Source organism: Camarhynchus parvulus, chromosome 6 (assembly GCF_901933205.1).
Source record: "Camarhynchus parvulus chromosome 6, STF_HiC, whole genome shotgun sequence".
NCBI classification, from domain to species: domain Eukaryota; kingdom Metazoa; phylum Chordata; class Aves; order Passeriformes; family Thraupidae; genus Camarhynchus; species Camarhynchus parvulus.
The window spans coordinates 20,390,252-20,407,383 of NC_044576.1; the positions used below are offsets into that span (position 1 = coordinate 20,390,252).

A 17,132-nucleotide genomic window follows, 5' to 3' on the forward strand; every position below is an offset into this window, starting at 1 on the left:
AGATGTCCAATGTTTTTTAAATTGGTTCAGTCTGTGCTAATGTAAAATGTTTTAATCTTTTAATGGATTTAGTGTTTACAACATAGTATGCATTTTACACATACAAAAAGTGATAGAAATTGTTAGAAATCTACCATAGTTTGTTCAAAAGCATCTTTGATGTTTCCATAATTCTGTTTGATGTTAGTTCTCATTTTTGGATGAGTATCTCAAGACCTTCACTATGTAACAGAGATGAATTGCTGTGATAAATCCTTCCCTGTGTATGAGGGCCGGCATGGGGAAGGGGCTTCTGGGTTTACTGCTCAGTGTGTGACCCAAGAAAAGCCATCTGGGGCATCTGATGTGCAGGAAGCTGAGCTGAGTGGTTTGCACTGGCTGGGTTTCCTTCCCAGTGGCTTTGCTTCTCGAAATGCAAGGGAATGCTGCTGTCATTAGCTAGAGTAGGTTTCAGCACTGAGTTCAGTTTTGCCATTTTGGGTAGCTTGTGTGAGTGTCAGATGATAACTAACAGCTAAGTTGCTTTCTCCTGATGTGAAGTCCCAGCTCTGAAACAAGCACCAATCTCTCATGACGGCTGGCTCATTAGACCCGCCTAAGTGGAAAGGAGCAGTGACAGCTGTCAGTACCAATTACAGCACCACCAGCTCCAAACTGCAGTGCCTTCTGCTGTGCCACTCCTAAAGATAATATACCATTAGAATTCCAAAAATGTAAAACTGATTTTGCATTATTTACACAATTTTCTGGGCAAGTTTTATCAAAGTGAATATTTTGAAAAGTTCTAAAAGGAGTATGATACAATTATTTATAGTCCTGCTTTATCAATGAATGTACTTAATAATGTATATCCTACTGACCATTCCCACTTTGAAAGGTTAGCAATAAAAATTGTTGTGGTTTTTATTATGCTAGGTTGACTGAAAAGTATTAATTCATCATTTTAGAACAATTGGCATATGCAGTGGTGGTTACTATTTGCTTTATGGAAATTAAACATGTAATTGCTAAGTTCTGGTATGACGTATCTTAAAACCACTGCTCTGGTGTTTTGGAAGGGGAAATGCTTTGCCCTTCCTTGAACATTGAATTTGTACGTTCTTCCAACATATAAATGCATATTTTTCAGTGAGCAAAAACATGTATTAAATAAAATTCAGAAAAGGTCTTTTGCACAGGACCCAGGCACTGTTGCTGAGACAGTCTGAATAGGACACCATGTCATTAAAAAAAAAAAGTCACCTCAAGTCTGTCTGCTCCAGGTATTATTAACACATAATCTGGGGCTGAGGCAGGGAGGCAGGTTGCATGATACAGAGCATGCTCTAAAATTGATTTATCAGTATAATGTAAAAGCTGGAAAACCTGCTTCCTGCATTAGGGTTGAACTGTTGCTCTTTGAGTGTTCTGGTAGTTTGGGAATAGGTTAGTACAATAAGGCATGGGGGAATAAAAGCTCTTATGATTGAAAAGGAAGCTGTACAAATAATTGATACCTAGCATTAACGTGTCCATAGATGTATTCACAGACTGAAAGAGCTTCATTTTCAAACTCTGTAAAAAGAAGGACAAGCAGTTCTTTATGATAAAAACTTGTGCAAGTTCAGTGATGGTAACTGTAGGGCTTTTTGTAGTAGAGTCATGTTATATGAGCTGCAATGAATTTGAGGTGTATAAGATAGGGCTCAAGCAGTTTGCCAGACTTGTTCTTTCTTGTGCTACTGATATTAGGTATTTTACATAGGGAATATGATAAAGGGAGAATATGAATAAGTAATTTCCATGAAGTTTTGAATTTTATTGTATGCTTCATAATGCATAAGACAGTCTAAATTCTGTGAAGATCTGATTCATTCTTTGTGGAATTTTATCTTAGTAGCTTTTCAGTGATGTTTGGTTTGTTGCTTGTTTATTTTGGATTTTCTTTTTAGTTCTAGGGGATCGGAGAATTTGTATCGTGCTGTTTGGGAATAGATATTGCAGGCCAAAAGATACCAACGGTGTTATGGAGCAGCTGTCTGCCCAGAAATTAAATTAGTGAATGAAGTGAATCATACATTTATGTTTAGGGTTACTTCTAACATGTCTACCAAAATATTTATGGCTATTGTTTGTTTTCTGCAAAAATTTTCAATTCTTAATGAAGTACTGTGCAGAAATATAATTATTTTCCTGGTAGGGGCTATAATTCAAATGCTTTTTCTTTAGCAAAATGAATTTTCTAGTTAGAATTTCTCTCTCATGATTAGCCTCAGTTATAGAAATTTCATATTGATGTGGTGTCATTTCATCTAAAGACAAGGGTATATGCATCTGGAAGAGTCAGAACTACAGAAACCTCTGTGAAGCATCACAATGCCTTTGCAAGATCACTGAAATATTTTGATTGAGTTTTTAGACAACAAATTGAATTGACAACTTGTATTAAAACATTTCTGTCTCATTTATTTTCAACTCTCCACCTAAATCCTTTTGCTTTTTCTCATTTTCTTGGCCAGCTCTACTAAATCCTCTCTGTGAATAATAGATTGGGTGATTAGGCAGAGAATACAGAATCAACTATAATTATCACTCAGAATTTGTAGCAAAACCAAATGTTTCAAGTAGTTTGTGAGGGGTTTTTTAAAAATGTTTGTGTTTTTTTCCTTTTACGTGGATATTATGGGGAGGCATCATATTTTGAAGTACTTCTCTGAAGAGTCACAATAATTGGAGAGTCTCTTATAGATATTTGGCATGAATTCAGCTAATACCATGCAGAGTTTTCTGAAATGCTCAGTCAGTGAATTTAAATGGATCAATTTTAATACTTAGGCCAAGAAGCATGTTCAAGTATAGTATTTAAAATATACTACTTGAAAAGTATTTTCCATATATGGATGAGCACCTAAGTATCTTATAAGTTGTCTCACAAATAAATAGCTCTAAAATAAAATATATTCATGATACTACATAAAACTGGTAAGTAAAAAATCTTCTAGAAGTTATAGAGCATTAGGTACAAGCAGGACTTTTAAGATAGTGGAATATACTAAGGGAAAGATGAGGAAGCAAAATTAAAAAAAGACAGGAGATTTCAGATAAAGTAGTAAGATAAAAGAGAAACATAAAGCACAAGAGGTCAGATCAAAGCTATACATGGCTTTGATGAGATGGAGATACCTGGTTTGATAGATAGTTCTTTTCCTTGCATGTTATCTATAAAATAGCTTCATTGGAGTTCACTTGCTAAGAAGAGGATGCCTTACAAAATTGAGGCCACTCAGGTGGGAATGGAATGAAGAGAGACAGAACGATTGTCTTTGTAACAGTAAGAGACATGCAGAAGGAAGTGACATTCTTTCTGAAGGAAAATCATCAGAACTCTGCATAAAGGGTAGTTGGAACAAAACTCTGGCAGCAGTCTTAGACTAAGTTCCCAGCAGCAGAGTCAGCTCTAAGGGTAGCATTGATAGGCCAAGGATAGAGCTTGGCTATGATTAAGAGGCTTAATTAATGTGCTAAGACAGACAGAATAGTGCTAATGATGCTTAGCCACCTTTCTGTTAGACATATCTAGGTGCACCAGGAAACAAGTGTCTCTTGCTTTTTTGCACACATTGGTACTTCAGCATCTCTTACCTATGAACTGCAGTGCCTGTGCCTAAGTGATTCAGGACAGAAGTAGAAATTATTTAATACATTTTGTCTTGTGTGCAGTCTTTCTTGGATGTGTGTTGTTTTTTCTGAGAAGTTTCTGATGCCTCAATGTTTTTGAGTGTATTTCTTACTATTAATATTCTTTACACATAAGTGTCTCAGGGCATCTGTGTCAGAGATGAAGTTGCAAGAAATTTGCATTGTCTTAGTGAGCAATTACTGTGACAAACAATAGTGTTCTGTGGTTCACCATGTGCAAAAGAGTTCTTCAGGTTCAGATGCCACGTGGTTCAGAGATTGCAGAAGCAAATACCTGATGTTCAGATCCAAGAGATCAAAAATCAGTTTTAATTATACTACGTATTGCACTTTGTAATTTTTTCCATTGTTTTATACCCAGAAACCTGGCTTGAAAACAGGATATTTATAGCAGAGTTTACTTATTGCTGATAGACTCTCTAGCAGCAGTCCAAGTTTATTGTAGAATGGTTAGTTGCTGTAAAGATGGTTGACAGCACAAGTTAAGAATGATATTTCCTGTCAGATAATCACGAGAAGAGCTGCGAACATCGGTGACCTTGCAACTAGGTGATTCATTTTGAAGATCCCTGTGAGCAAGAGTAGCCACAACATTTTAATTAAGTGTGATGTGATCTTGCTAGTGGTGTGGTGACATAATAACAAGGAAGTAGCTGCTGGTTAAATATTTTTTTTTGTTACAATATGAGTCTGACAGGATATTTTCTACACGTCAGGTAACAGGAAAAGACTAAAAAAGTTTACAATAAAGCATGTATGAAAGGCATAAATTAAAAGATATAGTCAGAAATAGTCCTTTTCATTGCTTTCAGTTTGGAAGTGGTGGAATATATTATGGATTGTTGCTGTACAGTGGGAGAGGTAGATGGAAATGTTTCAGGCAATCTTTTTGAAGAATGGAAAATCAGCATTAAATAGCAGCAAAATCTAATATGATAGATTTGGTTATAATCATCTGCTATGATAACTGTTCTATCATTCCACTAGGACCTATCTTGGAAAGCAAAAACCCAAACCCAATAAAGCCTTGTGGATTGCTTCTTCTCAAATACGTACTTATAAACTCATGCTCGTTCATAAAGTAATAACCTTACATGCTTTATCTTGTGCTACTGATCAAGGATGGCAGAATATTTTCCTTTTATCTTGGCATATCTTACAGCTAGACACAGGTTTAGTGGATAAACACAAGAAACACACCTGATTCTTTGGTCCTGTTGCAGTGGTTAATGTGTCCAGTTGCACCTAATTTGTTTACCTTAGTGATAGCATTGTTATTGGATATGGTATCCAATGGGGATGTTACATATTTGCTATAATATCCTTATTTCATTTATGAAATGTCTTGATGTTGTTACAGTATGCATTTGTGTCACTGCAATAGATGGTACTATACCCACACTTAGCCAATGTAGATTTGATGGTACTATACCCACACTTAGCCAATGACCTAACCATTCTTATCTTATAAATGAAATGTGAACAGCCCATCCTTCTGTTCTCACTGAAAGGTTAGTGGGAGCTTGGACACTGATTTCTGTTGAATCATGACAAAATAGGGAGTCACTTTCAACTGATTATTCGAAAAATTGAACTGGCAAGAAATGGTGACCTAGGGAATACATCTTCACGTTTCACCTAAATATTAAAATATGTACCTATATTGAAAAGACCCTTGAAATTACTCATTACCTGAGGTCACAAAACAGTGCAGGTTGAAAAAATCAGGATTATTTTCAGAAAGAAGTCAGGACAAGAATACAAGAAATATGACATGACTGGATCTTTGAAAGACTCTCTGAAAATATATGGCTAGAGCTTTATGAGATCTGGATCAGGAAGAAAGGCACAGAGAGAACTCGACGAAGCTACATTCTCAAACAGAATATTTCCTTGTCATGGTTTGGGAATTAAGGAAGTTGGTTAGTAATAATCAGGGAAGTTTTCAATCTAGTATTAAATTGACTAAGTCAACTTCATGAGCTCCTTAGGCTGATGGAGAATCACATCTTGGAGCAGAGCAAGGAAACTTTGTAAAAGAGGGTAACAAGATTGCACAATGGAGGGATTTACTCAAGTTAGAAGTTAAATTTAATGACAGGCTTGTCCACGCTTTAAAAGGCTTTTCTGGTATGCCTATACTTGTAGAATATATTGGCAGCCTTTCTCAGTGGAGATGCAGTGTTCCTTTGATAGTATAGTTTAAATGATTTTCTCAAATGGAATAACCTATTTTGGCCCAAAGGGTGTAACTATTTCAGCTGCAGGGAAGTGCTGGCAAACAGTGTACATTCACACCACACAGCTATCTTGGCAAACCACTCGTGTAAACCAAGTAGACAAGTTTTGAATTTCAGTTTCTTTCTCTGTAAAAGGCTGGTGTTCTGAGTATATCCCGTAGATTAGGGGTAAAATCCTCTTCCCTTAGACAAAATTAGTAGATGACACAATCCAAATTAGGTATTGAAAGGGACAAATCTCATTTTCTCTGCATTATGCTTCTGTAAAATTCCCTACCTACCTTACTTGCAGTAGGGACAACTACTACTGCGAGTGCTGTTATTGAAAATATGTATGTTAGCTCAATCCTGGAAAAATTCTTCAGTTCGCTCTAAAAGTTTCAGTGAGCAATTTTCTGAAATCTAACCAGATTGTACATGTGCTTGAAGTTTAAACTGTGCATATTTTTTTCAGAAGTACTTGAGTAAAACTTGGTAGAAAGGCTAGACTCAAACTCATCATGTTGCAGCTGTCTGCTGGCAACTACACAAATGTTTAAGTTGTATTATATCTCCTTTAATGGAATAGATTGATAAAATATCTTAAAGTAATCACAACTAAAGTAGAATTAGACATATTGCCCCAAAATGCCAGAATTCAAGATTTGGCTTCTCATGTCTTTATCGCTACCCCAGATGTTTGAACAGTTGCCTACATTCCTTGGCCATTACACCATCAGCTCAAACAGAAGTGTTAATCCTATTTCATGTTAGAATTTCTGAGAGATGTCTTATTTCTGGTTGTCCTCCCCCCCACTGTGGATGCCAGCAATCTATTTCTCAGTTCAAGGAATTTTAATAGAAAAACTGTCATGTTTATGTAACTTCCAGTACAGCTGAGCAGGAAGCAAATAGAAACCTTTATTTTTATGGTAGGTTGATTCTATGGATTGTCCCATCACTGCCAAGTAAGTGAAACCCAGGCTGAACATTTAATATCATTCAGGCATTCTGAAAAAGCATTTTTCCTTCCTCACATGAACATTAATATTGTGTTTAAATTGTTTAAAGAGAGCGTTTTGATTTTTAGAAATGCCGAAGTAGACACGCATGAAAAAGAACATTTTGATGAAAGTTTCTGTGACAAAGGGATATGTTAAAGGAACAAGCCTTTTGAAACTCTCAAGAGAATTAGTTAGAGAGAATTAAAATGGATGGGGTTTGAATTCATGTTTTCAATCTACTGCCGGAAAGTTTCAGGACAAATTGTGGCTATAAAGCTGATTGTTAATTTTGTTAAAGTAGCAGTATAGAAAAATAACTTTTACCTTCTTCTTTAAAATAAAATACTCTATCTTAAATGTAAGCTTATATATGTTTGAGATTCTGAGTAAGTAAAATAGAAACATAATTCTGAACCAAGCAATTTTGTTGGACAAAAAAAAATCTAAACTAGTAAATGGAAACAAGTAAATGGAAAATAATTTTTTTTTGATTGCAAAAAAAAAGTATGAGAAGTAGCTTAATGAAAGCATTTTTAAAATATACACCTTTCATAATTAATAGTGCAGACTTTTGTTTACTTATTTCAGTAAATAATTTGAATGCAGCTGACCTTTCTATTTTTTCTTCTGCATTATTAATGATGTTGAAGAGAGGTTCACTAGGTTCCTGTTTTAACAATATGTGTCTCACTTAGCTGAGGTTTTGGTTTGCACCAGCTGAGATGGAAGCAAAAAACTGGAAAGCTTTCTGACTTTTAAATCTCAAATATCAATGCGTTGCAAGCATTGCATCCTACCTTTAGGTATTTGGAGTACATATATAATCTATAGCCTGCTCTGGCCAAATTTCTTCTCTGGCAGAACACCAGCAGAATATGGACAATGTACCTGAATTGGTCTTGAAAAAAATTAATAGCTACACATAATGGATAATCCAGATGTGGAAGGATTCAGTGCTCTCCCAGTTTGTGGGAGTCTGTCCTGGAAAGTGCCAGTCACCAATTACCTCCAAAGACAGAAGTCCTAAAAACCTTAACCTTCTCTTTCATCCTCTCATATTATTTTTGAATAGAGGTAGAAGTAATTTTCTTTACCTTCCTTTCTTAGTGATTGTTGTGTTTTGTTTATTTGATTGGGCTTTTGTTTGGTTTTTGTTATTTTTGTTTGTTTGGGTTTTTGTTTGTTTGTTTTTTCCCAAAGTGCATCATAGTTTCTGATAATTCACCAAAATATCTAGCATCTGAGTAGACTGATCTCTTATTTGTATTCTTCAAAATTAGAGGTAGTGGAATTTCCTTGTCTCCCAGTTTGCGTAATTCTAAAGCTATCTTTAAGGATTTTAATTAGGCCAAAAGAAACTAGGTACTTCAGGATGTCTGAGCAGGTCTAGTCTGAGATACCTCCTCTTATAAATAATAAAAACGTATCTTCTCTCCAGTCAAGTCTGATTTCTCAGTACTTATTACATACTGGAATATATTCTTTTTTCCTGCAGGTTTCAGAATAATTAAAATCTGTAGAATTACTAGTAAGTAAGGTTGCTGTACTACTGTCTTACAGACTGTTTCTTAAGAGTGAGAAAGCTTGTTTCCATAGAATGTGCTGACAGAGGAGTTCATGTGTGCAAAACTACATCGATGTTTTAAGACTAAATTCATCTGCATGCCTCACATTTCAGCTGGATATATGAGATCCCAAATCCACATCAATACTTATTGGACTGTTTGTCTCTTTCAAACAGTGTTGAAGTTTTTTTTTTTTTTTTTTTTTTTGGTCATTGATTGGCACTGGGCAAAGTCTGTTTATGCAGGAAGTTTCTATGATGTCATTTGAAATGCTTGATTGAAATTAAGTGTAATTTAAAGAATTTGCCAAGACAGCAAAAGCAAAACTTCAGCAATGTATTTCATGACTTTAGATAAAACTATGACAGATTGGTATGGTACATTTCATAAGCTTTAAAGCTTGAAATTACATGGCCAGCTTCCAGGTACAGTTGTGCTATTTATATGAAATTGAGACAGCACTTGCAGTGATTCGAAGCTTAAGCATAGTTTTGTTTTGCTTGGTGGAATAGTGAATTTACTCCAAGTAGAAGATTCAGAGAGGCTAAAGCTGTTAGCAACAAAAAAGTCATCTTGTGTGCAAGCCAAAAGTGATAAATATTCAGCATCAGGGTATAATTGGTGACAGCCATGTTCAGGCATCAATGTCATGGAAGGAAGACAAATATGTTCTTCCCATAGAGGAAGAGCTTCTTGCTCGTGTGAGTGACTGTGCACTGGAACAGATTGCCCAGAGAGGCTGTGGAGGCTCCCTCACAGGAGATATTCAAGAGCAGTCTGGATGCAATTCTGTGCTAAGTGCTCTGGGATGACCCTGCTGGAGCAGGGAGGTTGGACCAGATGATCCAAGGGGGTCCCCTCCAAGCTGACCTACTCTGAGAAAGCCAGAGCACAACGGCACCACCCAGGCTGTGCAACTGATACAATCACTGGAGAGCCACACTTTCTAAATAACAAGTAGGTGACTAAATTCTTACATTGGCCATTCTCCTATTGTGTTGTCTTAGTAGAAACCAGACTGCTAGAAGACAGCTTTATGAATTATTTTAATAGTGTACAGTAGATTTGGTTGAAAAACAATTTTACAACTGTTTTTCACAGAAATTACTTTTCTGTTTTTAACAAATCTGAAGTTAAGGTTGGTGAGAATTGGTTTCAGCATGTGAACGGCAGGTGGTCCTCCTCAAGGTAATACTTACAAAAATAGGTGAATCACTTTGTTTTTAATATTTTGTTTGTGATCAATTTTTTTTCAGTTCTTCAAATTTTGAGTTCCATTCAGATTTTCATGTTGTTCCATGACTATTGTTTTCTTAGATGCAAGTGTATAAGAGAATCCTTACACAGTGTTATTTTAAACTAAATATGCTTTGAAATAACCATTTGGCTAAAGGTACACAGAAGGCAACATATAACTACACCAATATATAACACAATATAAACACACCAATATATAACACACAATATGTAATTCACCATTCATTGTTTTCACAAGGCAGGAACATATTTTCGGGGTTTAGCATAGAATATGGTTAACACATTAAATAATTGAAATAATTTAAATAATTAAATAACTAAAATGCAAATAGTCTAAGAGAGATTTCTAAGATCAGTGAATAGCTCTAAGTTTAGCTACACTGGTCATTTAAGTTCCTCAGCTGAATAACTGTTTTCCTTTCATTGCATTAAATTAATACCTGTTAAAATAAAACTTATCATCATGACATGAGGAAGAGTACCTGAGTGTCTTGTACTCTGAGAAATGTCTAAGTTTCTTTTGGGTCATAAAAGATACAGTCAAGCATAGCATGACATACTTTGGTCTCTGAAAGTGCATTGAATGAGATGAGGTGAGTGCCATGCATTACTGCCTTTTTTTTGAGGCAATGCAGTCACTGAGGGTGAAATTACGTTTCAAGTAAATTTAAGTGCTGTTGCACAGGTTTTTCACTGCTTCTCTTCACTTCAGTGATTTTTACCCTCAGAACAAAACTTGTAGAAATAACCAGTGATGTGATCCCTTCTGCTGCAGCGGGTAATGCTCCTTTCTCCTGACTTGATACAAGACGATCTTTTAAGTAATTACTTCTCTGCATTGTTTGGTCATTCCCTAAAAGATTTCTTGAACAGAAGCTACTGATGCACAATACCAGCAATATCCTGCTGAATACATGAGAAACCAAAATTGCTTCTTTTTTGTACATATATTAAAGCTGTATTCCCCTATGTTGTCTAGTAAGGTTTCTGATCCTAAAGGGAAAGGATTTTTCCCAGTGCTGCTTCATTGCAGAGTTGGATTAACTTCAGAAATAAAATAAATACATTCCACAGCCATGGAAATTGGGTTCCGCCTCCAGTGAATTAGAATTACTGTTACACTGGGTAAGAAAAATAGCATTTTAATGAAGTGTCCACCCTCAAGCACTTTTTCCAGAGAAGATACCTGTGAATCTTTGCCAAATACTTACATAGTTCAGCTGGGTTTATGTTGAATTACTTGGCTGGGTGAAGAAGCTGCTGTATGCTACCTTTGGCAATTCAAACCTTTGTAGAAGTCTGATTTATAGCTGCCCAGGGGAACAGTTCTCAGTTTTCACTATGTTTTTCTTTCAGAGACAATATAACCTAAATAATTCTATTCTTAAATTAGTGGGAAAAGTAATTCTGCAGACAAAGCTATGACAGCAATTTTTTTTTTACCCACAAATTCCCTCAAAATGAATCAGGGTAGTTCTCATAACTGTATGGTATCTTTTCAGTTAAATATATAATTATATCAGTTTTAATTTTAATTGTCTTTGCTAGTGGCAGAATTTATTTCAGTTTATTTAATTATATTATTGCTATTTTAGACATTATTCAGCATCCTATTAAACCATCTTACAGATATTAACTATACCCCAGAAGAGCACTGTAATGTATACTCATTAACCCTCAACGGGCAGGAATTCCAGAATTTCCTTTGATAGAGAATAAAAATTCTCAGTCAGTTTGGATTTAGAATTCTGGAAATATTCAACCCAAAGTTTTTATCAGCTGGTGCAAACCAAGTGCAGTAGGGTGACTGAAAGGCTGGGCCTTGAACTCAGAGTCCATCTATAAAATGTTAGCACAGGTATCTTCCCACACTGGCACTTTTCATCTCCACATGTGATTTTTTGTACCTTACCACCTATGTAGCATTAGAAAGACGAGAATTAATTTTGTCATTGACTGGCAACCACTAGTGTCAAACTGCCTTCAAAGGCAATTAGGATCTAATTCAAATACCAACCAGGAGAGCAGAAATTATCTGAGGAAGCCCAACCCATATCTGTCTTCTACAGAGCCCTGATCAGATCTTGGTTTACTGTTTTCCTCATTACTTCAGGCATGTTACTTTATTTCTGAAAAGTGAAAAATTACTGTTGGCATTCACTGAAATCAGGATATAGATACTTGCAGTGTTAAGATGGGGAGGAATGTTGGTTATTATTTTTAGTAACTATGCTCAAAATTGTCATCTAGTGCTCATCATTAGTTGCATTAAGTAACATGGTAATCTCTACAGTTTATCTTCCTATTTACTACCCTGTCCTGCACTGGAAGGCTTTCCCCGAGTTTTAATTCTGGAATCAGAGTGATCTATGACTCTTAAAACTGCAAACTTAAGGAAGCATTGTGTATGATAAATAGTATAGCTGAGCCTTCTGTCTAATTTGATGAACTCTAAAATGGCACCTTGCTTTAGGCATCCTCATTGATTTTACATCTTTGTCATGTTTAAGGTGGAGATGAAGCACTGAGAGGACAAGTGAAGCTGGTGCTGGAGTCTGGCATGTTTGAGAGCCCCTGGTTTATTCTGACTGAATGTTCCCTCTTCCCCTCTCCCTTGGCTGCCAAAGTGGGCACTGCACAATGCGAGTCAGGCTTGCCAACTCTTACATTTTGTATTCTGCTGTTTCTGCTTTCTGTGTGTCTGGTTTTGATTGTTAACTTTGGTTGAGCTGCTTTTGCACTTCAGTGAGCATTTATTTTCTTGCTACCTAGTCTATATGTATGTGAACCACCATGGCATTGACACTGTTGAATCTAAATGTTGTTTTGGAACTGTGAAGCTGACCTGAATTTTAAGGAAAGCTCCTGAGATAAGGCTGGAAGTGATTTGAAGAACAGTGTACAGAGCTTAGCTGGTCATTTATGCTAGCAAAGGGCTGGTGAAGTATTATGCTGCTACTTAGGCTGTTAATACTCTCTACAGTCAGAATTTGTCAGAACTTCTATTTGTCAGAATATGTAATTGAGAGTTGCTGAGGAAATAACTTCAAATAAATGTTACAGCATTTTCTTGTCTTGGAAGACACTTTCTGCCGCAAACAAAATAACTTTCTAACTTTTAACTATTACCCAGTTCCTGTTGCACATGCAACAACTATGTTGCAAACATAATAATTTCTTCCATTTAACAAAGTCCTTCAGCATGAAATCAGTGTTTCAGAAACCCTTGCAGATCTGACTCTGCTAATTTCTTGTCAGTGTACTAATTGTGTAAGTAGCAAAGGTTAATGTCCTTCTGAGTCAATAAAGCCATTTACTCTGCATCTAGATTTCAGACCTGAAAAAAGATTAGGGGAGAAAATGTTCTGAAATAATAAACTTGTGATTAAATTATGAATTCAGTAAATTCTCTTTAGGCAAAATATTCAGGGAATTGTACTTATTGATCTACTATGTAGACCACTGCTTTTCTGTTTTATTAAAACTCTAGTAATTTATATGTGAAGATGGGACACTATGTAACAAGGTTTTGAAAATCTGTGGTATCAGAGCCAACAATTATTCTGTAACTATTTTGCAATGGGTAGAAATCTTCTTCTGTCAAACATCCGGGATTTTACTTTCTATGTAATAGTTGTAGCGCTGTCACACTCCAGTACTTCAAGCTTAAAGAATGGTTTTTCTCTTTATAAGAGGTTTATACAAAGAAAATATGTAGTTCTTCATAGTTTGACTGACAGTAACACTGAATTATTTTAATATCTGGCTGTAAGAAATTGTCTGTCCCCTGTTCAATGTCTCAGCAAAGACTGCTTAATAAGCAAATCCACAGGCATGCAGACTACCTGGGATTTGGAATATAAATGTATGTTCCTTTTCCTGAAAGGCACATGTTGGTTGGAGATAGGTTGTAGCAGCAAATTAATCAGGACTGCAGTTATTAGAATTCCTGAGCCACTTCTATTTGGTCAAATTCAACTGATGTCAAACAATAATTCTATGCTGCTATTACAGTGGGAGTTAAATGAGACCCAGCACAGAGGATAGAGTAAAAATATAGCATTGATATCAGAACAGAGAGAAAGAAATGTTTGCACTATGTGTACATTTGTGTGCATGTTCCACTAGTGCTGAAATTACGTGTTTTGCTGGGCATGCACACTAAGGTTACTAGGGTTCCCACTCAGGAACATGCATTTTATGGTACTTATAAATTATTTGTTTGCTGTTTCTAAAATAAGTGATTCTGCTACTTATTCAAGTGTTCTCTTCACTGCTCAAACAAAATATCATTATGCTATATCACAGTATTTTCATTTCTTCAGCTATGTGTAACCTTCTGCAACATTTAATTCCTTTTCCATTGCCACACAATCATCCCTTCGGCAATTACATTTGTTCTTCTTATGTTTATGCATATTAGTCATCTATATTCAAGAAAATCTTCAAATGTCCTCACATATTTTCAAAGTTATAGTTGATGACTTGGAATCTAATAACATCAAGAAAGATAATTCCAACAACCTTAAAGGTAGTTCATTGACTACTAAGAAACACTTACCAGCTTTATACAAGTTTAGTCAGCCAAGAATTGAACACAGTTAATTAATGGTGCACTGTCTTTTACTGTCTTTAGGCTTGAATAAATTATTAGAACAAAAGGTAAGCTGCAGTTTCCATTCTTTTAGGTGCTGGATTCTTATAGCTCCAGCCCAGCGAAGATTTAGGTTTAAATTTGAACAGAAGAAAAATCTGTAAGTGGATTCTGAATAGGAAATCCAAAACTTTAATATTTTCCTGCTTAAAGCTTCAGAAAGCTGAACTCACCAAAAACAAAAAAAAAGCCACTGAGAGCATTTCAACAAATACTCTCTGTCTTGGGAAATAGAGGGCCAATGAAGCACCTTGGATTTCCTGTGATTTCATGGTTTGATTGATGCAGGATTTTGTAGATGTTGTTAACCTAAAATATGTAGATGTTGAGGAAGCATGGGGAATCAGCTCCCAATTCCATCAGCTTCCAATTTCTTCCTTTAATTTCTTTAAAAAATAATTTTAAGCAAATATTCTTATGCCACTCTGCATCTCTAAGATAGGAATAGTGAATTCCTTACCTTTGAAAAGTATTTTGAGACATGTTAGTAAAAAGTGCTATGTAAGAGCTTTGCATTATTATTGTAATTTTAGAGATAATGAATGGCATCCTACAAAATAACTCAGTGTTACATGGAATACTAAATATTTTCTAACTTCTTGACTTTGAATTGCTGTTCAGTTTCTAAGCCTAGACTGATGCTTTGTTTGAAACCTCTTTGAAATAATTTCTACCTGTTTAAGCAATTTCTATTTTGCTGCAGACACAGCACAATAGTTGCATTATCGTGAGTATGACTGCTTGTCAAATGCAAACCCCAGACTTTCATCTCCTTACAACTTTGTGCTAATGCTGTTCAACTATCCATCAGTTAGATGACTTCCTGTCACACAAATGACAGTTGACAAGTCTGCCTATCAGTTCTGTTCCTACAAATTTCCAAGTTTAGGAAACCAGGTTCAGTTTTAGGTATTATTTTAAGAGAATAAATAATTTAATGAAATTTAAAAAAAAAAGATTTTTTGGGTTGCACAGTTTTATTTTCATTGCTTGAATAGCAGTTCACAAGTTCTCTGAATTCTTGACACAGTGTTGACTGAAGCCCTCCTGGGTAATAACATCAGGTACCCTTGTGGCCATCAGCAAGAGCAGACCTTTCCCATAAACACATGAGAAACAGTTGGAGATGTGCTACACATAAGAGTCACTACTCCAGATTTTGGGCGCTTACTCCATCAACTCCATAAAAGAGAGTTATTCTCATTGCAGAAATCTCTCCTCTCCTCTGCTCATTTGTCCTTAGGCTGGAGTGATTGCACTCAGTAAATATGTGTGCAGTTCGTGTTGTACTACCGAGTCCAAAATGAAAACTTTTTATTGGTTCTGCAATGCTCAGATGAATTGCACTGTGAGATAAATTTTCATGTGTTCTGAAGCATTTTGTAATTCTGAAGGGAAACATTCAATAACATGCTTTTGCCTGTTTTCCAACGATAGCCAAGTCTTAATCAGATTTCAGTTTAACACATTTGGAAAGTAGATGAAAGACAGGCTGAATGCTTAGACTTAAACAGAGAAAAACAAGAGGTTATGACATAATTTTTCATTAAGAACATTTGCAATTAAATTTTATGCACAGAGATTTAATTATGAAATCCTTAGTGCATGTAATGAACAAGCTTTAGTCACATTAAGGATGAACTGCCCTCAAAAAAAATCAATCTCCATCTCTGTAAAAAGCATTGTTATATTTAAAAGAAATACAAAATAGTCAAAGGATTTATAAATCTGCTGTTAAAAGAAACAATAAATGTTCATAATCACAGTTTTGTACATTAAAATGTGCATCAAAAGCAAAGAATATTTAAATCTGTGGTAGTTTGATTGACAAGTTTATCTGCTGTTACTGCATTGGATTCATAATATGTAACATTGTATTTTGATTATGCTTTTTTTTTAAATCCAAAGATGACTAAAATCTTCCTTTCTAGGACTTAAGGGGAAGAAAGAAAGAGATTTAACATCTGCAAAATGATCTGTAGTATCTAGTTGAAAAACAGAGGACATAGAAAAAAGTTGTAATTATTATTTTATAAAGAACACTAATAGACCCTATGATAGAAATAAAAGATTCAATTTTGGTTATGTTTGAAGCAACATTGCTATCACTTTATTCTGCAAATTTTTCTTATAATGCAGCAAAAATACTCTCTTTGAAAATGTAAAAATTCAACAGGAACTTAACTCTTTTAATATCCTTGTTATTTATTCCTTCTAGGGGTAAAAATATTGGACATGACATAGATTTTTTGATCACCAATCCAGGACCAAGAGAAGATGATGAGCTTCTGCATAAAGTTATTGACTTATGGAAAAAGCAGGTATGAACTAAAGAGCGCTTGGTCAAAAGAGACACGTTCTAACTCCACTGAATTAAGCCTATATAGCTCTTAAAGAATGTCATATGCCTTGCTACAACTGACTGCAGTATTCTGGAGCAGGATATTGCTGTATTTGATTACTAACCATGATGGTCTAGGTGCATCCTCTAGCTCTGAATGCTAAAGTTGAAGGGTATATCAGAATTGCACACACATTCTGTAATATCTTACCCTAAGAATATGCAGCTGGTCAGAGGTGAGAAATCAAGCTAGGTAGAGTTTTGAGTGTCAGAGAAAATTGTTCTTTTACTTCAAAAAAACGATCTATTTGTTTAATTTCTCCTTGAGGTGGGAGTAGGTTTTCCCAGGGGAAGCTGCTCCAGGGAGATCCAGCTTTAAGTGTACAAATACAGAAAAATTGACACAGTTTTCCA

At 35.5% G+C, this 17,132-nt stretch overlaps 1 protein-coding gene across 1 annotated transcript in view; it reads left to right on the top strand.

The window, feature by feature from the left end:
* The window catches only part of DNTT (DNA nucleotidylexotransferase), a 74,169-nt gene that overhangs the window by 30,788 nt on the left and 26,249 nt on the right, over window positions 1-17,132 (top strand). The window contains exon 8 of the mRNA XM_030951472.1: window positions 16,596-16,698. Coding sequence (XP_030807332.1) covers window positions 16,596-16,698 — 103 coding nt within the window. The remainder of the gene's footprint in view (window positions 1-16,595; window positions 16,699-17,132) is intronic.